The sequence below is a fragment of the Melopsittacus undulatus genome, chromosome 8 (assembly GCF_012275295.1).
Source record: "Melopsittacus undulatus isolate bMelUnd1 chromosome 8, bMelUnd1.mat.Z, whole genome shotgun sequence".
Classification (NCBI taxonomy): Eukaryota; Metazoa; Chordata; class Aves; order Psittaciformes; family Psittaculidae; genus Melopsittacus; species Melopsittacus undulatus.
In genome coordinates, this window is record NC_047534.1 from 56,757,786 (window position 1) to 56,781,150 (window position 23,365).

The window sequence follows — 23,365 nt, forward strand, 5'->3', positions numbered from 1 at the left end:
TGGCAGTGTGTGTGTGTGCACAGGCTGGCAGCAGCAGGATCAGGCCTGCCATAAATGCCATTTGCAGGAGGAGAGCATCAGCCATCAGGACAGGAATCCCTGCTGCCAGCATCTCAAGGAGGGAAGGAGCAAGGAAATGGTGTTGTGGAGCTGGGAGCTGCCTGCTCTGAACCAGTGCTGTGTGAGCAGGAGGAAGGAGGGCTGAGGAGTTATTCTTTGGGGTGTGTTGCTTTTTTAATGCCATCACACATGGGCCTGTGGGTCATTCCTGCCCTGCAGGAGCAGCCCAGCTGCGGGTCAGCCCCACAGGGACTGGAAATCTGCTCAATTCGGATCAGAAGCGTGTTTGCCACCTGCCTGCTTTGTTAACTGGATTAGCCATTTACAGGCAGTCACTCTTTTATGGCTCCAGTGTCTGGCTTTCCAACATAATTCTTCCTTTCCCTGTCTCAGACTGTTGAGTCTGGCCCCTCGCTCTCTGTAATTGAAATATAAGCATTGCTGTGCAGCAGACAGACTCAGGCTTTCTTTCTGGGCTTCTTTTCCTTTTTTTCCCCTTTAATTTCTTCCATGGTGACCCATGGGACTGTGGCTGTAACTTTAAATACCTTCCAGCACCATCAGCTGCAATGAGGCTGGGGAACAGGGAGAATTAAAATGTGCTTCAAAGGAGCACACAGGAGGAATACAAATAGGAACAGGTACCCTGAATTTGATCATTTGTAGGGTCTCTCATAGGGAATGATTATCAGCTCAGGAGGGGCTAGTGCCTTGAAGAGTAGAAGACAGCTGCCTGCTACTTCCTCCTGTTCCCAAAGTCTTTTATGGAGAGATTGATGTGCTCCAGGGTGGGCAAATGTGGGGTCCTGGGGATTTTTAAGCCTCTCCCATCAAACCACGTAGCCTAAATTCATTCCTCACCTCTGTCTGGCAATGAATCCTCCCAGAGCGGGATATGGGGATAGGTATGGGGACCTAGAGAGGACTAAAACTAAAACCTCCACTGAAATGCCAGAAACTGGTTGTACCCACTGATGTGCTCTGACCAAGCAAGGCACTGAGCTGCAGAGTGCAAAGCAAGCAAAACGCCTCTGAAAACATCACATCTGTCTTGTCCTGGAATGGAAAATCATTCAAAAGAGCTGTAACAAATGCTGTAAACTCAAACTGGAAAGTTAATAGCTAGGAAAGCGTGTTTGCTTCCATCCCCTTGTTTACTGAAGACATTGGAGCAAATGCCCTTCACTCCTCACTGTCATTTATCATGTATGAACCCAGGCCACAGGTCACCAGCTCTGAGGGGGAACTGCTGCCCTGGCTCAGGCTGAAATCAGTTCTGCATCTTCAGAAGACACCAATCATTCAAAGGGAGGAAGAAATGGTACAAATAGAGTGTGTCTGTGGCCAGGTCCGGAGACACCTGCAATGGGCAGAGCTGCAGTGATTCATGTGCGTGTACTCCAGGGCATGGACCCTTCACTTGTGCACTGCTTGGAGAGCCGACCTCAACCAGGAAAGCTTGCCAAAGCCATTGAGAGAGGTCTGTGTCCTGAGCCACAACCATCCTCACTGCAGGATAGGAAGGAGTCTTGGGAATGGCATCTTGGGAACTCTGTGACACAAAGGATTGGGTATCCTCACATCCTGTTGCTGTTGTTGACCTTTGAGGCTACAGAAACATCTCAAGGGTGCTGCCTGCTGTGAGTGAGGATGCTCTACTGGCCTGGGGGATGCAGGCTGACATCCTGCTGAACCACTTGAGAAAGGAATTCAAGTGAAAAGGAGTATTTGGTGCACTTAAAGCAAGAAGAGAAACTGCTCCAATCACGTGTGTTTACAACTTTGTCATAGACATCTATGCTGACCTCTTTATTTGCTGTTCCCTGCATGTAAAGCACCCTTTAAGTGCAAGACTGTAAGATTAAATGGGGAGAGACTTTTTAGCAGGGTCTGTTGCAATAGGACAAGGGGTGATGGGTTTAAACTAAAAGAGGGGAGATTCAGGCTGGATGTAAGGAAGAAATCTGTTACAACAAGGGTGATAAAACATTCTCAACACCAAGTGTAACTAGTCCTTAATGTAAAAGGAATGGAGATAATGGCAAATAGCACCTCCAGAAGTTGCTCCAACCACAGGAATGAAAAGCTGGGTGGTGTGGACCACTCTCCTCTTCAGGATAACCTTTCTTCAGCATTGAGAAGTGTATTTGTTTTTGCCTAGAGGCTGCATGGTGACTACCCACCCTCCAGATTCAAGCCCCTAGCTCTCTCCACTGAAGTCAACAGCCTTTTGACATGACTCATTGCAAGACGGAGAGAGTTTTGTTATCCCTAACAAACCCTTCTGCTTAGTTTGGTGGGTGGGAGGGTCAGTCCCAGGCTGACGGTTACGTCTGTACCACATATCACAGTATAGCTGTAGGTTAGCCAACTGACAGTTCACATAGTTTCACGGCTACATCTTGCTCTAAATATAGGAAAAGCCTGGTAACCGCTGACGTCAGGCTGTCCTGATCCCAGCCAGCCCCTACCACCTCATTAACTCTGAAACCTGCAGGTTTACATTAATAAAAACTAGGAAATAGAGAGGTGTGAAAGGTGAGGCTCAAAGGGAGAAACCAAGTACCAGCAAACCTGACATGAAATAAGAACAATAAAACCCAAGGAAAGACTGTGCAAAAGGGGTGATGGAGTGAAAAACAAGCCCCAGCATTTGGAACTAGGAGAGTAAGTTGTCACTGTTTAAAGAAAAAGAAAGGCTGGAGAGGAAAGGAACTGGTGCTCTGATCCTGCAGATGCTCTTCAGATGTGTGAAGCGTTTTCTTTGCTGTTAAACTGCTTGAGACCTTTGATAACACATATACATAATTGAAAGAGAAATTAGCATTTGTAAGTGGTATTTATGAGTATAGGAGCAGAAACTGCACTGAGCTTACCTTTAGACATCCTGTTTGTGCGTCGTCTAGCAGGGTTTGTGTTGGCTTGCAACTAGGGGGCCAGATCCGTAGCTGATCCAAATGCTCAGAGTCCTTTGGAACTGAGGTTTCCTGCTGGACAAGGAGCAATAATGAGAGGATGCTGCATTTGTGACCATGTTTGGCCTCTGAAGTGTCTCCAGGCTGAACTGATCCTGTGGGAGACAGCAGGGCTGCAGGGGAGCTGGCCCTGATGGACAACTGGTACAGCTTCACCAGGCATCTGATGTGCTCATCAGCAGGACACCACTCAGCACCTCAGCATGGGAATGGTGTTGTTCAGGTCTAGGGTGCCTCTTTGGATACTTAAGCAGATTTAAGTGCCTGTTGGGTTTTCCAAACCATTCACCATTCCCAATATGTTTGCATGGGCTTCTGGGAAGCTCTTCTGCAAAGCAGAATTAGAGTAGAAGCACTTGGATAGTTTGTGCATCCTGTAATTCTCCTCTCTTGTCATAGGCATTGGAGGAGTGACACAAAGGACACGATTACCCAAACTTGGGGAGTTTCTGTGATGCATCTTGTCCAAGGAGGTAGGTAGGAAACCTGAAAACCTTCTTCAGTGAATTGAGCAAATTAAAGCCAAACACTGTAAAATGTGTGTGTGATTAGCTCAGGACCAGTTGCTGTGTGTTAACTGTCTCCCTGTTCAGCAGAGCTGCCAGTTCATAAACGTTCATGGAAGCAAAAAGGCTGCATCTGCCTTTAATTGGGACAGATAAACCTCAGGCAAGCCAAATTCCTGTGCATGCCTGCACATGTCCTTTGCAGAGCTGCAGTCTCTCTTGGTGATCTCACTTAAACATAGGCAAAATGATTAAAAGATGCTTTTCCCTTATGTTTTGAAACGCAATTTTCTCTTACAGAAATGATCTTAATGCTACTGACTGCCACGTAACACAAACTGTTAGTAGATCCCAAAGCAGCTCACAACAAAGAGTTAAGCATTGGGAAGGGTTAGGATTTAAAACACAACTAAATTAACTGATTTTCTGTCTGGAAACGCTGATTTATCAGAAGTGAAACTATTTATGGGAATAGGTTTTCCCCCGGATTAAGGAAAAACCCAAAACTGTTTTAGCACTGCTCTAAAAGGCACTGCTGTGATCTGAGTTTGAAGCTTTACTTTCTGGATAGGAACAATGCTTTATCTGGATTCTACTAAAACATCTTGAAGTTATTATAGCAGAGTCTTGTGGATAATAGCCTGGTGAATGGTTTAGAGATACAAAGCTTTGCTTGAAGACAGATGCAGGAATATCAAGACCTTGACAGCACCTCCAGCACAGGAAGGCCATTCTGCTGCCAGCACCAGTAGGTGTAACCTCCCCATCCTGCACTTGGGTGACCTGAAGGGCAGGTCAGGAATAGAAATGGAGGTTCCAAATTCTAGGCCAATTTCCTATCACCAAGGATGATTAGAGGTATTGAAGGAGTATTTCATAGGGGATTAATTCGCTCCAAACCTGCTCTCCAGATGAGTGTCACAAATCTTCTATTTCACTTCTTTTTAATTAAAAAGAGAAAAAAGTTGAATGTATTTCCTTTGTACCAACTTCTTTGGTTGGGTGAAATATTCTGTATGCAAATAATGTTTTCAAAGCAAATTGCTCACGAAATTTCCAAAATGGAAGAGATTATTTAGGGCAAGAAATAATGGGGGTTGGCTGAGAGCTCCTGAGGTCTGACCTGAATGTACCCTTGGCCATGAGAAATGGTTTGCACTCCAGGCAAGTTTAGGTAGAACCTCTCATCACTTATGGAAGTCTCTTCAGAACCCATAGTTGTTATTCCTGAGGCTTTGATGCAGAAGAGGAATTGATGGGCAGCTGGCACAGGGTTTGTTTTTGACTTCACTGGTGTCTGGACTTGCCCTAGTGTTTGTGTCTCCAAAGGCTGACTCAAACCCAGTTCAAGCCAACGGAAAGAATCCAGCAGCTTAACAGATATAAAGTTGCCACTCTTGAAAGGATAAACCTTTGGTAACACATGGTTTCATAAACCTCTCTTCTTTCTGATCTGCTGGTGAGCTATCATCAGACTGGGGGTTTAACCATGGTTATTCAGGCACACACAAACACATTTCACCCTGCTGGTGACACACTCTGCCACACCATCAAATCTTTGGCACCAGCACTGTGCCCATCGCACACAGCCTTCCCCACCTGCCAAACCCTCTTTCTGCCAACCCTATTGGCCTCCATTGCTGCCCTCTTGTCTTTGCTTTGATATGGCTCTGCCTCTTTGGCTGTAGACTAGCTCGACTGCCTAAAGCTGTTGATTTGAATGGTGCTGGGCCCTATCATGTTCCACAGCCTGCACAGTGTCTTCATTTCCTAACCCAAGTAAGACAAACCAGTCACCTGAATTTATTACCTGAATTTATTAGAATTTATTACTTGGAAGAATCACTGTTCTCCTATGTTTCATTAAGCCAACTGATACTAAAAACAGACAAGATTTTGGCTGTACAAGTCTTTCCTTAGGGCATTTTAGGAGTGGGCAGTGGGCAGATTTCTCCATGGCCTCCCCTGTGCAAGGGCAGCTCCCCAATGGATGTGTCTGCAAGGTCTGCAATTTGCAAGACAGAGACATGTTTCTGATACTCCATAACTTACCTAACAAGGACTCCCCATGCAAAAAAAAACCCCAAAAATGTTGTTTTTCTTCAAAGAAATACTTTTAGAGAGCTACTTTGTGGTAAGTCACTCAACATTACTGATCCTCATTAGATTAGAAAAGTACACGCTTTCCCTCCAGGAAGAGCATGTAAGTGTTGGAATTTCTAACATTAGAAATGATTGAAACTGAGTGGTTTGAAATGGTAATTTTTCCTATATCTGAAATGTAAAAGATGACAGTTTTCTTTCCCATGTCCATTCTCATTATTTATCAGAGCTTACGGTGTGATTTACATCCATAGCAAGTAAATGGAAAGCCCGACTCCTTTCAGGCACTGCCTGCCCTCTCTTTCGCTTTTCCCGAACACCTACACTGCCATCTTCAGCCTGTCTGACAGCACAGCCGAACTTCCATCAGGATGCTTGCTTTTCTTAGCCTGCCAAACCCATGATGTCAAGGAAAACTCGGAATACAAAGAAGAAACCACGCGTGCACATGCACAGTCAGGATGGTCTGTGAACTAACCTTTGTTTCTAGCAGGTCTCTATTACAGGTGACATGTTGCACTATGCCTAATTCCCAACTTTAATTTAGAGGAAGGGAACTTGACAGTGTTTCTCCCCATGACCCAAAGCACTAAAACTCCTTGCTCGGCCACTGTCAAGCCAACAATGAGGCACAAGTGGGTTTCCACGTTTGCTCAACAGCCTGATCGATACAGGCAATGCCTGGAACATCCAAATGGGTGCTGGTGGGAGACAAGGCTTTGACCATTGGTTGGTATAAGGCCACATTTCTCATGTTGGAGAGCTACCCTGCTGTCCATAGTTATCAGTACAAACTGTGCTAGCTGTGGCTGCTTCTACTGTGGCTTAGAATAAGGACACCCAAGTGGCACATGTCTATGATGTCTATGGCTTAGGGATGAAGGGAAAATGTTCCTTCTTCTTCTTTTTTCCTTTTTCTTGCTTTCCAGTTGGAATATTGGTTAAATACAAAGTCACCCTCTAGCTAGAAAAACTAATGTCCTTAGCAAACATGCTAATTCCTGCAGCAGCCACCCCATGGAGAGAGGCACTTCCAAGCAGGAGCCCTGGCCCCAGAACCTTCACAGGAGAGATGCTCTTGCCACGGGGAGCACAGAGTAGTTATAACCATGCACCCACCAGCTTTACCAGGCAGACAGCGCTCGCAGGCTTCGGAGACATGGTGCATGCAACAAGAACTTGGGGAGTTTCCCCTGCATTGTGAACAGGATGGTTTCCCCAGCGCGCTGCAGCATGGCTTATGGAGCAGTGGCATCCAGTGGCAGATGTCTAATGGCACCTGAGACCTGTAGGATGTCAAAGACATCAGTACAAATGTCCAAGCATGATACAGGTCATATGGGAGACTCAAGCCCATCTAAACAGCAGCTGGAGGGCTGGATGGTGCATCAAATGAGCAAAACCAAAGCTTGCTTCCAGTGAAGAAGGTAATTGCTCTTGTTGGAGGAGGAATTCTCCCCATACAGTGGGGCAGCATCACCAGGAAGCCTCTGACAGTCTGTGTCACAGCAGCTCCAGAGTATCATACTCAGCTGTGGTCTTACCATCTGAATGTCTCAGTTTAATGTCATGTTCTCAGTCTAAAACCCAAAATACAAGTGCTTGCCAGTGCCAGTGATTTTAACTTACCAGAATTTGGAATGAGTCTCATTGGAAGATGTCCCCATCTCTGTTCTTGCCATTAAACAGGAGGGTCCCATCATATCTGCTGTACAGACATAGGTAACTTTTGCTCTGTAGAGCCTAAGTACAGCATTTAAACACCATATCAGTACCAATAGGCAACTGGGCAGTATCTGAACCTCATGTGTGTTCCATCTCTGGGCTTCGGGTGAAGCATCCTCTACTGCTGGTCCCTGACACACAGCCAAAGGCTCACTTGGAGACAAACGGAGCTGCATTTCCTTCTCCTGGTGCATGAGGAGGCCCAAATCTGAGCTAACCTGAAGTGTAAGATGTGTGCCTCCCTGGTCACTTCTATGCATATTAGAAAAGGCAAATTATTCTGTGTTTTGCTGACTGAAATACAGCTTATGGGGCTTCTGCCTCAAGTGCATGAAAGACAGAGGGTTTCCTATGAGATGACAGAGTGACAGACTTGAGCTTGGACCTCTATGAAAACCATTTCTGATGGTTTCTGTAAATGTTCAAATTGCAGATTTGTTTTTAGCATGTTTGCATCCTTCTACTTCCCCAAAGGCTGTTCTGCAGTATTCGCTGCTTACCCCATGAGCAGCCTTACCTGAGTGCTGCCACTGACAGGCTTTTCTGCTCACCTTGGGATCGGTGCTCAATGTGATGCACAAGCTCCTGAGCCTGGTGACTCCTCCCTGCTGCACAGCAGTGAGCAGCTCTGATTCCATGCTGCTGTGGATTCCTGCTCCTCCTTGTGGCTGTGCTCTGAAACTCCACCATCCCCCTACTACAGGGCCTGCTTCAGTACCTAAACTCATCCAGACCTCCTAATTATTGCCCTTTTTAGGCAGTTCCTGTCCTATTAAGTTACCACAACAAAATGCTATGGCACCGTGCTCCACATGCTATGGCACTGTGCTCCTCACACTGCTGCATCTCTGCTCTCCAGCAGCTGAGCTGTCACACACTGATGTTTATTTCCTGTAAAAACAGGAGGTTTTCCAAAGTACAAATGAACTAGTGAAAAAGAAGGAGAAAATCACCGTGAGCAGCACACCCAAACCCCACTGCAATGAAATTCACTCCCCCTCATCTCCTACAAGGACATTTGGTCTTAGGCTGGCAAACAACCCTGCTCTTGCAAGTCAACAGGTGCTTGGAAGTGTGCAGTGTGCTCTGCAAATAGCCCAACTCCTTTGCTATGCTGTCAGTATGAATGGTGCTGCCCGAACAGGGCTGCAGAGTCAGAAACATTAGTTTTGTAATGTGTCTTGTTTATTGAGCTTGGTTTTCACTGTGTCCTGAGTTGACAGAAATGCTTCCCAGCAAGACAGACAAACAGAAGCAATTCATAAATACATTTATATATATTCCAAACACTGTAGGTATAAACAAACAAGCTCTGGTTTGCTATCTTGGGAGGTCCTGTGTAACCAGCGTTTCCAGCTGGGCAATTAGCAGCACGTGTGTTCATCACTGAAGAACTTCCACTTGTTTTTACAAGGATCAAATCCAGTGTGTTAAAATTATTGCTCATTATCAGACAAACCACAAGGTATAAAGGATACTCATTAAAAACCCTCATTAACAGCAGGGACCATGTACTCTGAGAGAACACGCAGCTTTACAGTGAGGTTTTATGTAATTCAGATCAAAACTCTCAGCAGTGAATGAAGATGTTGGGCAGCCAATCTGAGGACAACACAGCAGCTCTGACCTTGGCACCTTCCTCAAATATACCTGCTTTTAAGCTGTCAGGCTGAGCAGCCCCAACACAAACACCTCCAAACCACTAACGGCTTGGGGTAGAGCACCCAACTGTAACACTGCTCCAAGGCATTGCCAGGGCATTAACTCTTCTCCTGGAGAGTGTGGCTCCTCTTTGCTGAATCCGCTGGGAATCGCATGGTGTGGGTGCCATGGGCTGGGGATGAGGAAGAGGAGCAGCGCACATCATGGAGCTGCAGACTGCAGTACTTTTCCTCCCTCTCTCATCATCCTGGCTAGCAGGGCCAAAGGAGGGGACAGTGGCAGGTACCAATGGATGTGGAAACGTGGGTCTCCTTGCAGTGCTTCCAACTACAGGCATCTCAACTTCTGCAGCTACTGGTAGCATCACCTGGTGTGGCAGGTTCTCCTTGTGCCTATTGCATACGCTACTCTGCTAGCAGTCTCCTGTCAGGGCTACACTACAGCAGTTCCTGCTCCCTTCTGCTTGGGAGGACCTTGGGGCCAGCATCCGCCTTCCTGTGCCCTCCCAGTGGGGCACAGCTCACTGACCTCCTCACTGAGCTCCGGCCAGCCCCTTGCTTCTCTGCAGGAAAACAAGGAGCAGCACTGCTTGTGCCAACCCCTCATCAGAGGAGCCTGGTCCCAGAAGGGAAGAACCCACTACCCATCTTGTGCCAGCAAGGCAGGATCCTCAGGGCATCACAACAGAGGTGCACTGCGGGGCCTTCAGGCTATCATCCACTCTCTCCCCGCTGGGTCTCTTCGGATACACCATGCTGGCCATCCTGAAGAACTCATCTGCAGCATCCAGGGCTATGAGCCGGTCCTGGCAAAGCAACAGGGGTTCACAGTCACTACGTGCAGTTCACCTGCCTGCTTCCCTCCATGTGAGCTCACCTGCAGGGATGGAGCAGCGGGAGGAAGGCATGCTCAGAGGAAGGCATGCTCGGAGGAAGGCATGCTCAGAGGAAGGCATGCTCAGAGGAAGGCATGCTCAGAGGAAGGCATGCTCAGAGGAAGGCATGCTCAGAGCTACTCACCACCACAAAGAGGTAGCGCTCGGAAAGCTCCCAGCTGGTTGGGAAGATGTTTGTCTCTTCAGAGAGCTTTAACAAGATGTCCCTGGCTTTGCCCATGTTCTGAGAGTCACTGATGATGCTGAGCTTGGTCACTGACAAGAGGGAGTCTGCTTCTTTCTGGAAACCTGGGGAAGGATGTTACAGAAATGAGTCAAACAGGGAGCAGGGTCATCCCTGAGCCCTCCAGGCTCTTGCAAGGCTCCTTCCTGCCCTCCACCGTGGGCTGCTGCATTCCCTGCTGCTAAAACAAACTAGCATTTCCCCAGGCAAGCTGTGTCTGTAAAGAATGCCTGGGTAATGTTTCCTGTAGCAGTCAGCATCCCTCATAGGAAGGGTATCCAAGGAAGGAAAGGAGGAAAATCAATGCAGGGATCTTTCAGTGTAATGGGTACCATTAACTCTTTGTTCAGCTCCAGGGTGGTATGTCTCACCTGAAAACACCTATGGGGAAAGAGCGGTGGTCTTAGGATTAAAGCACAGCTCTAGATAACAAAAGATAGCAGGTCTCACATCTGGTTGCACTTAGCTGTGCTCAGGCAAAATGATCCCCAGCCTTGCAAAACAGCTCCAGAGCCATTGCAGACATGAGGGAGATGTGGGAGAGCCACATCACCGTGCAGTAACAGATGCAAGGGTGTCAAGTGACCTTCCCGTGTTTGCTCTGTACCGGTTACCTGAGCACCTGGGTGAAGGTGAATGCTGATACCTAGTCATGAACTCATCATGGTCCTCCCACCCAGAACAGCAGGTAGGGCAGGAGCAGCTGAGATACCCATCTCTGTCTCCCAGTGATAACACCCTTGAACAGCCCAAGTGTGCTCAGTTCCCACATCCTTCTCTCTTTAGCTGCCAACCTCCTCCAGAGCATGATGCAAGTCCCCAAGCTGATGTACCAGTATGGACATGTCCTTGGCCTGAGTGTCACATGCTATGTATGTATGTGAGAAACCGGGTCCCACACAGAGGAGCAGCAGCTCAGCACACAGGACTGGTGGGTGCAGTCCACAGTTTGCAGCTAGGACACATTCCAAAGGTAGGAGGGCCCCTGTTGAGTCATTTCATTTGGTGTAGGGATGTTTCAAATAGGAGTAAACAGAGTGGGTGGTTTAGCTCTGATCAGCTGGCATGGGCTAAGGAAGAGAGTAAGACTTACCTGTGTTCAAAGCTATATTCATTCTTGTTTGGAGCTCACGTGAGCTCTCAGGTGTCCCTGCTTGAAGGAAGCTTGAAGCAGATGACTCTGCATCCTACTACAGGCTTGAAAGGCTTCCCCACTGATCATGGTTTATGGGCTTTCTGATGGGCCACAGTGGCCCCATCTCCTCCCAGCCATGCCTGAGCTCTGGAGGATCTCCACAGGCTCTCAGCTGCTATGTGGGCTACCTGATGGCAGTGCTCAGCAACCTTGTTCTGTTTGCCTATGGCTCTCTTCTACCAGCCTAATTCTGTGGAGCTATTCCCATTCTGAACCCTCACCGGTACCACAGAAATCACATCATTTTGTCCCCTGGCTTACCCAAATCCTCCAGAATGTGTTTCCACCTGCTTCTCACTTCTTTTCGGGTCTGCCGTAAGGTATAAATATCATAGTTGAGCTTTTGCCATTCCTGCAAAGTAAGGGGATAAGAGACAGTCATTCACATGTGGGGAGGTTCCTGCTGCTTTTCTAGGGATTCCAGCTTTTAGGAACAGATCCAGAGCAGAACTGTCCATGTTGGCACAGAGGGACTGGTATGAAGGTTGATGAAGGTATTTGGGCCAAAGCCCTTTACCCCAAACCTTGACACGCCAGCTAGTATCAAACCCTGAGCTTGTGAAAGTACCTTATTCAGGCTCTACAGCTTGAGAAACCACAACCACACATCACTATATTGCAACACCTTATTTCCATACCCCTGCAGTTCAGTTGGCATGGCACATTTTCTTACAGCTGATGATAGCCCATGGGAAACTAAAAGTTACTGCTCTCAGCATGGTCACACATAGAGTGGCTCAGCCCTCTGTTTGGCATTTAACTGGAGTAGGCAGGGGTTCAAAAGGATGAGAAAACAAGAAGAAAATAGACTTATTTTTCCTTAAAGGCTGGGGTATCTGTTTTAAATACCAGAGAAGAGGGATGCACACGGATGGTTGAGGACTGAGCTGGAGTCATTTGACATAATAATTGTTAGTGGCTGCTAGTTCCTGCAGCTAATGCCTCATCCAGCTCTACAGCTTAAATCCTTGCACTTGACCTCAAACTGTAAATCCCCTGGCAGTGTTCAAGGCCAGGCTGGATGGGGCTTGGAGCAGCCTGGTCTAGTGTGAGGTGTCCCTGCCTGTGGCAGGAGATGGAACAAGGTGATCTTTATGGTCCCTTCCAACCCAAACTGTTCTACAATTCTACGATATATCTGCATAAAGGGTCACTGTCTAAAAGGGAAGGGTTTAAGGTTATTTACTGAACTATACCAGCACAATTGAACACATCTGAAGGTCCCTTCCAACTCAAACTATTCTATGATTCCACTCTATAAGTATGCGTCCCTGTGGAAATCCATGTATTCTGCAGGAAAACCAGGAGTACTTTACTGGCTGAGTTTAATCAATGCCCACACTGCAAAGGATGCATTCCCAGAAGCATCCCAACAGCAGGTCATAACATCGCTCAGCTAATTCCCCTGCACTAATAACCTTAATTAATCCCATTTCTCAGCCACAGATTACAGAGCTGGACTCTTGTAGAATACACAGGCATTAATCCGTGCTGTCTGCCTGGGATTTTCCCACGTGTCATGCTGGGTTCAAAGGGGTTAAACAATACCCAGGAAGCTGGATGTATGCTAGAAATCCCACTGGTTTTCTGATACTGGTGCCTTAAGGAACTGATCTGATGAAGAGTTGGAGATTAGACTTTGGGAGAAGCAGCCGGTGGGGTTAAGTCACTGGTGAATTCAGGTCAGGAGAGAGGGGAAACAGCTCCGTTCACTCTGTACTGCTCATCTTCCCATAGAGCAGAGAGAACGCAGGCAAGGACATCCCAGCATTGCATCCAAACCAATCCTGGAATTAAAAACACATGTTTTCCCTATTCTGAATTAACCCCAGGAAGCCACAGTAGGTTACAGCTCCTGGCCCTGGAGCTTTTAGCAGCTAGAGAAAGGCAGGGACCAGACCCTGCTCTCTTGTGGCACCAGCTTGGAACCCAGCTCCTCGCAGTGGAAAGGAGAATGGGGCTGTGCTGTATTCAAGCTTTGTGGGGAGTTTATTGCAGACTTGAAAGGTTTAAAACCAGATTAAAAGGGCTGCACGATGGTCCCTGCTGGCAGGATCCCTCAGAGACATCTCAGCCTGCTCCTGACCCCATGGTATAAGCAGAAAGGAGAGCAAACCAGTCTGGGCACGCTGGTGGGGGTATAAGCGGCATGTCTCTGCCCTCCTGCAGAGATAAACAAGTGCTTTAACACAGACAATCAATCCAGATGGCCATTGTGATTAGTGTGCAGGGAAGCTGCTCCTGATTTCCTCTGGATTAACAGCAGAGATCATGAGGATGAGGCTGGGCACTGATGGGCTGAGCTCTCAGAGGGACTCATGCCCTGTTCTCCATCAGCATCAGCTACCCTGAGTCTTCCCAGCCAGTTTCTTGTGGCAGAGCATCCTAAACACTGTGGGCAGGAGGCTGTTCTCTGGGTTACTCTAATGAGGGAATCTTTCCACCCCAAAATTATTCTGCCAAGCATCCCCCTTTAACAACACAGCAGAGGAAGAGCAAAGCTTGTCGTGCCCGCATGTAGGATGGGCAACATCAGAGACTTCGGCTGCATGTGTGCACCGCATGCTGTGCACCAACATCCTTGGTGTTTCTATGGGTCTGGGACATCCCATTCAAAATCAATCCTTGAAGAAATAAATACCCCTTTGCCCCAAATATGAATTAACCACAGGAAACCAAAGCAGGTTGCAGTTACTGGCCCTGGTTGACAAAATCCTTTGTGCATGGGTCAAGAGCATCGCAGGAGCAGCAGGGGAACTCCACCTGCTGTCTTCTCTGTGTGCTCAGCCCTTCAGATACTGACCTGGAACACTTCCTGTAGTGTGATACACCAAACCTGCAAATGCCAAATGGGAGGGAGGAAATGCTGGGCACAAAACACAAGCCAGGCTGGTGCATAACTCAGAGCTCTGGGAAAATGTGTGCCAAGGAAACAGTCCAACTTCTCATCCCTGATCATAGGGAAGTTTTCCAGTTAGTACAGAGCTTTCTTCATGTTGCCAAAGCAATCTTCTGTCAGAAACATTTCCTTTATTCCTTTGAAAGTAATTGTGTCACCATTCTGTTACTTTGGAAATGAGGTCAAAACAGAGCTGTCAGGGAAGAACTGAACTATCAGTGCAGGAAGGTACCGCGCTGCATCCAGGGATGCTGCTGTGTGCTGTGCTCCACTGGAAGTACCTGAGCAAATCCAAACTCTAATCCACACTCACACAATGAACCATCAAGTGACTTTGCAGCTTCAAAAAAGCTTAAACTGGGTTCAGTTTAAGAAAGCCATACAGGTTAAGAGGGTCAGTTCTGGGCTCTGGCATCCCCAGCCCTGGACAAACCCATCGGCACCCAAACCCAGCATGCCCCAGCAACAGCATGTTGCAATACCAACCTTCTCTGCAACCTGTTTAAAACAAGAAGCCAGTAGGAGAGCAGGAGGAAGCAGTAAAAGGGGCCATGTCAGCTGCATTTACAAGCCATAAGAACAGTGTTTTTCCCTTGGTTATAATGCAAAACCCTACCTTTAGTTTCTGTTCACAGCCCCATGGTGCAGGTATCACCTGCAGGTATCACCATCATCATGGTGCAGCTGCCCAAAACCTGGCTCCTTCTCTGAAACCAGTATTAGTGCAACAGCTCAGGCTCTCTGCCCACAGCTGGGTGATGCCATGCACCCCATCAGAGGACTTCACCCGTATATACATATATGTAGTATCTTCAGGAGCATCCGGTTTTCCTAGACAGTCCTCAGCTCACCTCCAGCTATGGGGTTTTTACATCACACCAGGTTCAACAACGCTGCAGAACAGGAGCATGTTTTCCATATCTCAAGTGTTGACCCCAGCCTTCAAAAGCTTTGACAACAGCTTTGATCTCCAAAGGCTGCATCAGCCTTACCACCCCCCTTCAGCCAGCCCTTCAGCTATGGCTTTTCTGGTTTTCTCTGCACATACTCTTCTCTTTTGCATCCAAAAGTGTGTTTAAGGATGTGACACTCATCGGCCTCAAGCAGAGAGAAATGTGAAGCTGGAAGTCACTCAGTCCTTCTGCCTTGAGGAGGCTCCAAGTGAACCTTGCCTCATCTACCTACTGCACAGTGGGTTTGGCAGCCAGTCCAGCCCCACGGTGGGGGTAAGGAACTGACCCCAAAGGAGGACACCAATGCTGCAGGTTGCTGACAGCCCCACCACAGATGATAACAGGGTGCATTCGGTGTCAGAGCGCCTGGCCCTTGGAATGCATGGTTTGGTTTATTCATTTACTGCAGTCCACAGCACAATGATGCCCAGGCCAGGGCAGATCCATCCTGGGACCCTTCCCAAGTCCTGTGCCAGAAAACAGCTATGACAAAGGTGTGGAATGGCAAAGCACAGCCTCAGTGCACAGCACACCGGAGGTTCTTTAAGTGAAGGAGCAGCAATAGAGGCAATAGTTCTGCTTTTAACCAAGAGCAAAAGAGGATCTATGGTTTCGTAATGCTGGTGCACTGCACACACAAACCTCCCTCCCCTGTCCCCAGTACCCACACGCTCTCCCTGGGGGCTCTGGGAGCAGAGCAGCTCCCAAAGCAGATTATGGCTTTCACAGCCCAGTGCTCCTTTGCAATTAGAGTTTCTTTGCTCTCTCCCAGGGCTGAAGTCCCATTAGGAGGGGAGGGCAATGCAATCTGGCCTACTTTTAAAGTGCTTGCCAGCAGTAAGGAGAGACCTTGGCACCGAGGCTGAACACAGGAATGTTGGCTTTCCTGGCCAAGTCCCTCCCTGTGCTGCCACACAGAAGGAGCTGCAGCTGGAAACTGCAGCAGCTTCCTGGGCTTATACATCCTGCCTCAGTTTACCTGGCTGTAAAAGAGAGAGGCAATGACCAGCTGCAAAGAGCACTGTGCCATCATTTAAGTAAAGCACATCAAGCACTGGCTTTCTTCAATGTTGTACACGTTAGGCTTTTTTATTAACTGCATTGCATAAAGACCTCAGGGTATGTGATCTCGTATCTGTTGTGGAGAGGAAGCCGCGTGCTCTTTGTGCTTTCCTTTTTCACTGTCAGGAATGGTGACTGCTCAGACCCCCTAAGAACCTTACTGATACACTGAATGCAGGAGAAAGCCTTGGTGTTAGGACAGGCAGGCCCACTGGGGTTAGGACAAGGGGTTAGGACAGGCAGGCACACTGGGGTTAGGACAAGGGGTTAGGACAGGCAGGCACACTGGGGTTAGGACAGGCAGGTGCAGGAGCCCTCTCCTGCTCACATACAACAGATGCTGTCCTCTGCAGGGCTGACACACCACTTTCCTCTGCCTGGGGAGCCATCCTTCAGCAGCCCATCCGTTTGTGATACTGTTTTATCAGTAATAATAGCCTGTAGGAGGCCTGCCCCATCATGAGCCCTAAACCAAGCTAAAAGGCACTTGAAAGGGCTGGAATCAGGAGCTTCAGCACTGCCTAAGTACACCCAGCTCTGCAACAACCAAGGATTGGCCCCTAAAACAGAGACATCCTTGTTTCCTTCAGCCAGTTTGGGGTGGATGACACTCCCTGTCTTCTTGAAGGCAATCACAAGGTAGAGAACAGAGCAGTGGGGAGGAAGAGAATATCTTCAGTTATAACTGCAGAGGTTACATGCAGCCATTAAAATGTAACAAAACCATCTATTCTAATATCAATATGTATTCAAACCCCACCAAAAGCCCCTGAAACAAACACATCAGATGGGGATTCTGGTCAGCTGTATACAGGGATGGCATTGTCTCCTTTCCAGTTACAAATACTGTAATTTTGATCTCAGCTTTACCTCTGGAGCTTAAGGCTCCTGTGAAAGCTGAGCTAACTTCTGGTTTAGAGGGGACTACAACAGGAGGAAGTTACAGTCTTGCAGTCTCTTGGATGGAATGGAATCATGTTGAAATTAAATGGGAAGCCTCCAGGCTTTGCTGCAAGCATTTTGAGGTCTTAGAAGCAATCAGAGAGGGGGAAATGCATCACTATTTGCTACAGTCTGATCCTAATCAGGCCACTGAAATCTGCTTTGCATCCAAGTGCTTTAGTGAAGGAAATCAGGGCTGCAAAACAGCCTTTATGTAACAGGGATGATTTTCCCCTTCTGCACTAAGAGCTGTGCCAGTTCTCTGCTTCTCAGTAATTGCTGTACAACCCATCAGAAACATCTTTAACCTGACGTGTCAATGGAGCAGCAGCTTGGTTCCAGGCGCTGCCATTGCCGGTGACCACCACTGCAGGCAGGGCTAACACCAGTCTGACCAGTGAAAGGCCAACCCAGGGGAATGCTGGACACAAAGAAGCAGCCTGTGAAGCTGGAAAACTGAGCTGGGGATCCCAGTGCTACCCATACACGTGTGGTGGTGGTGGTGGTGTAGAGGTGCTTGCAGGGCATTGTGCATCCCAGCTTCCCAGGGATGACATCCACAGATGCATCCACACCAGATATAGGGTAAAATCTGGAGGGTGATGGGGCAGATGGGAGGACCTCATGTCTGTGTGAGCCACAGTGGGGACTTTGGGGTGTTTAGAGCAGCTTAACGGGTGCTTAAAGGCACTTGCAAAGCATCTGATGAAAGCAGGGAGCCTTGGTGAAACTGAGTGCGAGGAATGGCACCACTCACCTCTGAGTCCTTGTCCAGCTGGTTCCTGACCACAATCATGTTGTACAGAACCCGGTCATCATCTGCCTCCGTGTGGGTCACGTCATGTGGGGTGCTCCACAGGTTCTGCTCCTCATCCCGGGCCAGTGTGGCTCCGAAGGAGGCGTAGGGGTTGTTGTTACTGCAGAGAAGGGGAGAGACGAGGCAGCGTTAGGTACTTCAGCATCATCCCTTTACCTCCCCATTGAGTACTTGCCTGTGTGCAAGGATCTGCTGGGAGAGAGCAAAGGGGACAGACAGACCCTTCTTAGTGCTGCCCATGGGAGGACACACATTGAAATACAGGAAATGCTGTTTACTCATTAGTATGGTGGGTGAATCCTGAGGGTGCCCAGAGAGGTTGTGCAGTCCTTGAACACACTTAAACCCAACACAGCCCTGAGCAACCTGCTCCAGCTGATGCTGCTTGAGCAGGGACTGCAGTGGGTGCTCTCAGAGGTCCCACATCCACCACCATGTTCTGTGTGACCCTGCAGGTTCCCAGCAGCCCAAACCCTACCAAAACAAGCAGGCAATCCCTGCAGGTGCTCAGCACCCCAGCAGCTCCTACTGGAGAGGTACATCTTTATCTGGGATGGGAATGGGCACAGCCTGCATGTGGATTCTGGCCTGAGGGGTCAGCAAAGCAGACAGACCCCTGTCCCCACCGAGGGAAACCTCCTCTGCACTGGTGGCAGTTCTGTTGACTTTATGGCTTTATGTTGCTATTGGGGTGTGCATTTTTCTTTACAGGATTATTGAATTTGGTGGTTGGAACTGGATGATCCTTAAGGTCCCTTCCACCCCAAACCATTCTGTGGTTCTATGCATTCTGCTGGGACATCTTTTAGCAGAGGATTTCCATGTTTCTGATCAAGATGTCCAAACACTTGAGCAGAACAACACAGAGAAGTATTTTCAGCCTTACCCAATGGTCTCACCACCCATCCTGTGGCAATCCCTGCTCACCTCTGTTATTCCCACTGTTTACTCCATTTGCTATCCAAATCTCATTCATTTCACAAGGAACCCAACCAGCAAAACATCAGATAACACTGTGGGTGCTTAACCATGATGCCAAGCCATAAAAAAGATGCTAAGATGAGCTTGAGCACATAGATAAGATAGAAGAAGCCCTTCACATCAGCATTCCTGCAGGAAGCTTAATTAGACTTAACAAACCCAAAACCTGAGCAACAGGTAATAAGGGAAAAGATAATCTTTTATAATCTCTCATTAAGGCAAGCGAACAAAAGTAACTTAGAAGGTGTGGATGGCATAACTCAACCCTTCCTACGCTGGAGCCAGCATGGGTTTTCTCAAGCCAAGAGGTGGAGCAGACAGGATCCCAGCCTGGAAGGCATCTCCCAGGAGCCAGATGTGCTCTCAGCATGTGTCCGGTCCCATCCTGCTTCAACAGGCTTCCTCCCACCCAGTGGCTTAGGGTACCCATAACATCTGGTTACCTTCAACAGTAACACCAACAAGCCTTAGCTTCTATGAGGCACTCCCACAGCTTGCAAGGCACTTCCCAATGTGCCTCTATTTCCAGAGCACCCAGCAGCCTGTCAGGGGTACAGGCAGTGCCCAGGAGTCAGCAAACCCATACAAGCACAAGGAGCCCTGCAGACAGGGAACACCTGAGTGTGCTGGACTTCCAAGGAACATCTCAAATGAAGAAATGGGATCAAAACCAGGAGCACACAAACAGCAGCCTGCTTGGCATGCTCCTGTGGGACCAGAGGGGACCCAGACCGTTTCACACTGGGTTTTATCCAGCAAATGGTGGGCACCAAAGCTTCATCAATGCATTTGTGCTCCAAGGGACTTCCAGCTTAGATTTAACTTGTTCTGGAGTCCAAATTCTCACTTTATTTCATCCCAAGGACACCATCGGAGCCAGATTCCACTTCTGTGCATCAAGAGGCAGACAGGCAGGCTGGATGCTTCCCTGCAGCAGCCCAGCTCGCTGGCTTTGTCCCAGCCCCACACTATGGTCCATGCCCATCTCCACACAGGGTGCTGGCTGTTCTCACTGGCCTCACAGGTTGTATACACCCAGGTAAATATGCACCTCATCCTACACAGATTACATCCTCCTCACTGCTTTATGCTTTGACATATTGGATTTATAAGGCAGCAACCGGTCCATTGGGGGAAAATAAGGTGAAAAGTCATAAAGTAAGCTCTGCGGTAGCAACACCAGCTCCCCAGAACCTGAAACTCAGCTAAAGGACCTGAAATCTCGAGCAAGTCCCTCCTTTTAAACAATGCTGCAATAAAACCAACACCACAGCAACTGTGCTTTGGCAAGATCCCTGCCTTGAAATCAAAGCCCAAAGCCTCCTGAAGAGGGACAAGGCAGTGATTAGGCTGTTAGATTAATTATTCTGCTCGCCTTAGGTTAATTGCCAATTTCCTGCACTGGAAGCCCCATGCTCGGGATTATCTGGTTAGTATTTAGGGAACGGCTCTAACAGCACGAGATCAGGACATTGCAAACACTGCTGCCAGCTCTGGTATTACCTGACTCCTATGTAGGCCACAGCAGGAGCATCCCACCCTCCTTCCTGAAATGCCCCTGCCCCGCTGATGACACAGTCCCTGCCCCATCCCAGGGATCCCACTGCGGGCTCTTGCAGTGGCCAGGACCCCATCTGGCAGCTGGAAGGAAGGAGAGGTGCTGCAATCCCCACACACAGATGTTTTGCAATGTGCAACCCTCCTTTGTGTGCTTGCACAGCTCGCAGCTCTCCTCCATGACTCGGGGCTTCATCTTTAAACACAACCCCCCTTCCCGTGCAACCTCACAGCTCTGTGCACAAGACAGATGCGACTGACAGCAGGAGGAAAAGCTGTTCTATAGGACACAACATGCGTGTTGCTGTCATACACAGCCGGCTCCAGCAGTGTGTTGTCATCTGCTTTTCAGCATCCCCCGCCTGGGAACAGAGCTCTGCCCAGCAGAGGGACCTGACCCCCAACATAATGATGGGGACCCCTTTTTTGTTCAGTGCCTCAGCCTCCTCTATTGAAACCCCACCACAGAAAGACAAAAGCTGAACGGTTCCTATGGTGAAAAGCACACAGGAAACATCAGAGATGCTGCCCTTGGTTCACCCGCTAAAACTTAGCATAGAATCACGGGATGATTTGGGTTGGGAGAGACCTTAAAGCTCCTCCATCTCCAACCCCTGCCACGGGCAGGGACCCCTTCCCCTGGAGCAGCTGCTCCAAGCCCTGGCACGCGTTGTTCCACGAGGTGTCAGAAAGAACCCGGCCCCTGTTGGAGCCAACCCGGGTGGAAAGAGAACCGAGAGCGGTTTGGTACCAACGGCAGAACCCCCCTGTGAGCCCGGGGATGGACAACCGGGGACAGCAACGGCTCTAAACCCACTGGGGCGGTCTCAGCGGGAGGACAGGGCTGGTGGCCGGGGGGAGCAGAGCGGCTCACGCGTGGCTGCGGACCGGGCACCGGCTCCATCCCCATCCCCATCCGATCCCCATCTCATCCCCATCTCCATCCCCATGGGGAGCACCGACGGGACAGGGATGGGGCTCAGCCCCATCTGTCGCAGGGGCAGCACCCGAGGGTTCTCACCTCAGCAACGGCTCCTTCTCCTTCTCCTTGTCGGCCGCCTCCCCTCCGCAGCAGCCGCAGCCGCACAGAGCACACAGCCAGCCCCGCAGCCCCATCGGCACAGCCCAGGGCCCCCCCCGCTGCTCCGGCCTCCAGCCCGGCTCCGCCCCGCGTCCATCCCCGCCCCGTGGCTGCTCTGGGCGGTGCGCTCAGGACCAGACCCGTTCTGCTCCGTCCCGCAGCCGTCGGGCAGCGCTGCATTGTGTTCATGGGGCCTCATGTGGCTGTCATGGGGCAGCGGTGGAGCTGATGGAGCGGGGCCATGGCGATGCTGCAGGGCTGGAGCAGCTCTGCTCTGGAGCCAGGCTGAGAGAGCTGGGCTGGGGCAGCCTGGACAAGAGAAGGGGAGAGCTGAGAGCAGCTCCAGTGCCTAAAAGGGCTGCAGGAAACCTGGAGAGGGGCTTGGGACAAGGGATGTAGGGACAGGCCAAGGGGAAGGGCTTGAACCTGCCAGAACAGGGGAGACTGAGCTGAGCTCTTAGGCAGAAGCTGTTCCCTGTGAGGGTGCTGAGGCACTGGCACAGGGTGCCCAGAGAAGCTGTGGCTGCCCCATCCCTGGCAGTGCTCAAGGCCAGGAGCATGCAGGAGCATCCGGTCCCTGCAAGAGGCATGGAACATCTCACATGCTCTGCCAGGAATCCTCAAGTGACTTCTAGCTTCCATTTCATTCATCACCACACAATCGGTCTTCCCATCTTCCTTAATCAAAAGGTGAAATTATGGGAGAAAGACTTGTTTGTTATTGCTCCTGGAAGATCCCAGTGCTGGGGCTTTGCTCTCAGCTGCCCCACGTGCTGTGGGGAAGGGTTTACAGCAGGGTGAGCTAAGGGAGGAGGCAGAATTCATTCCATCTCCAACATTTGGTGTGCTCAGGCATGAGAACAACCAGCCAGGGTGCCAACTGCCTTGGAAAGGATGTAGCAGTCGGCTGGGACACTGGATCCTATGGGAAGAGCCATAGGAGCCATGAAACCTGGAGGTGAGTGTGACATTGACTTCATTGCAGGGAGGAAGGATGAATGGCACATCTTTAGGGGAAAGAGAAAACTCAGTTTTAAGGCTTCCCAGGTAGAAAACAGAAGTGCTCAGGGCTGTGGTGTCTTGAAATACAGTCATGGAGAAAAGAAATGAGGATTTGTTTTCCATTTGAGAATGGGGTAATTAATTAAAGGAGTTCATGAGTTTTGCCACACGTGTTTCGTAGCTGCAGGAAAAGAAGCTGGTTAAGAGCTGTGCAGGTGAAATGAGGGGAGGTTCTGCTGTGAAGTTAACTGCTGGTGATGGCATGGGCACAACTACAGAGCCAGGCCTGCTCCAGAGCCACAGCTCTGCTCTGGGTACAACAGAGCAGCTCTCCCCAGAACAAGGAAGGGGGTTCTGACAAGGCTGCCCAGAGAAGCTGTGACTGCCCCATCCCTGGCAGGATCATCAGTTAGGACTCATCTGTACATTGCCCATGGGAGCAGCCTGTGCTATGGGGACCTCAGAGATAGAAAGAGGGCAGGTGATGGAAGCCCAGGACATCATCCCTGTGTGCAGCCCTGCTCTCTGCATGGTACAGGCAAACTGGGAACATCTAAACCCCAGAGAGGCTGAGCTCTTGCCAGATGCTGCAGGACACGGTTGTGAAAGCATGGGGGGTGTGTTGCTTGTGTTGTGTTCCCTTGGTGCAGATACACACACACATACATACAGACACCCCAGGTACAATCAAAAGCAGATGACCCAGATGAAGTACTCAGGGCACAAG

At 49.3% G+C, this 23,365-nt stretch overlaps 1 protein-coding gene across 1 annotated transcript; it reads right to left on the reverse strand.

Annotated features, from left to right (window-relative positions):
• Positions 1–8,532: 8,532 nt before the first annotated feature.
• Positions 8,533–21,671, reverse strand: MREG (melanoregulin). Its single transcript, XM_034065539.1, has 5 exons — positions 21,577–21,671; positions 17,958–18,117; positions 11,606–11,696; positions 10,051–10,214; positions 8,533–9,836 (listed from the first exon to the last, which is right to left on the reverse strand). The coding sequence occupies exons 1-5, from the start codon at positions 21,669–21,671 to the stop codon at positions 9,702–9,704; spliced, it is 645 nt and encodes a 214-aa protein (XP_033921430.1). The 3' UTR covers positions 8,533–9,701.
• Between the last annotated feature and the right edge of the window lie 1,694 nt (positions 21,672–23,365).

Excerpts from the sequence above, each read along its gene's own strand:
- MREG (XM_034065539.1), bottom strand. The coding sequence starts at position 21,671 with ATGGGGCTGCGGGGCTGGCTGTGTGCTCTGTGCGGCTGCGGCTGCTGC. Across the intron at positions 10,215-11,605 it reads ACACATTCTGGAGGATTTGG|GTTTCCAGAAAGAAGCAGAC; the intron begins GTAAGCCAGGGG and ends ATCCTTCCCCAG. Across the intron at positions 9,837-10,050 it reads AGCGCTACCTCTTTGTGGTG|GACCGGCTCATAGCCCTGGA; the intron begins GTGAGTAGCTCT and ends TTGCTTTGCCAG.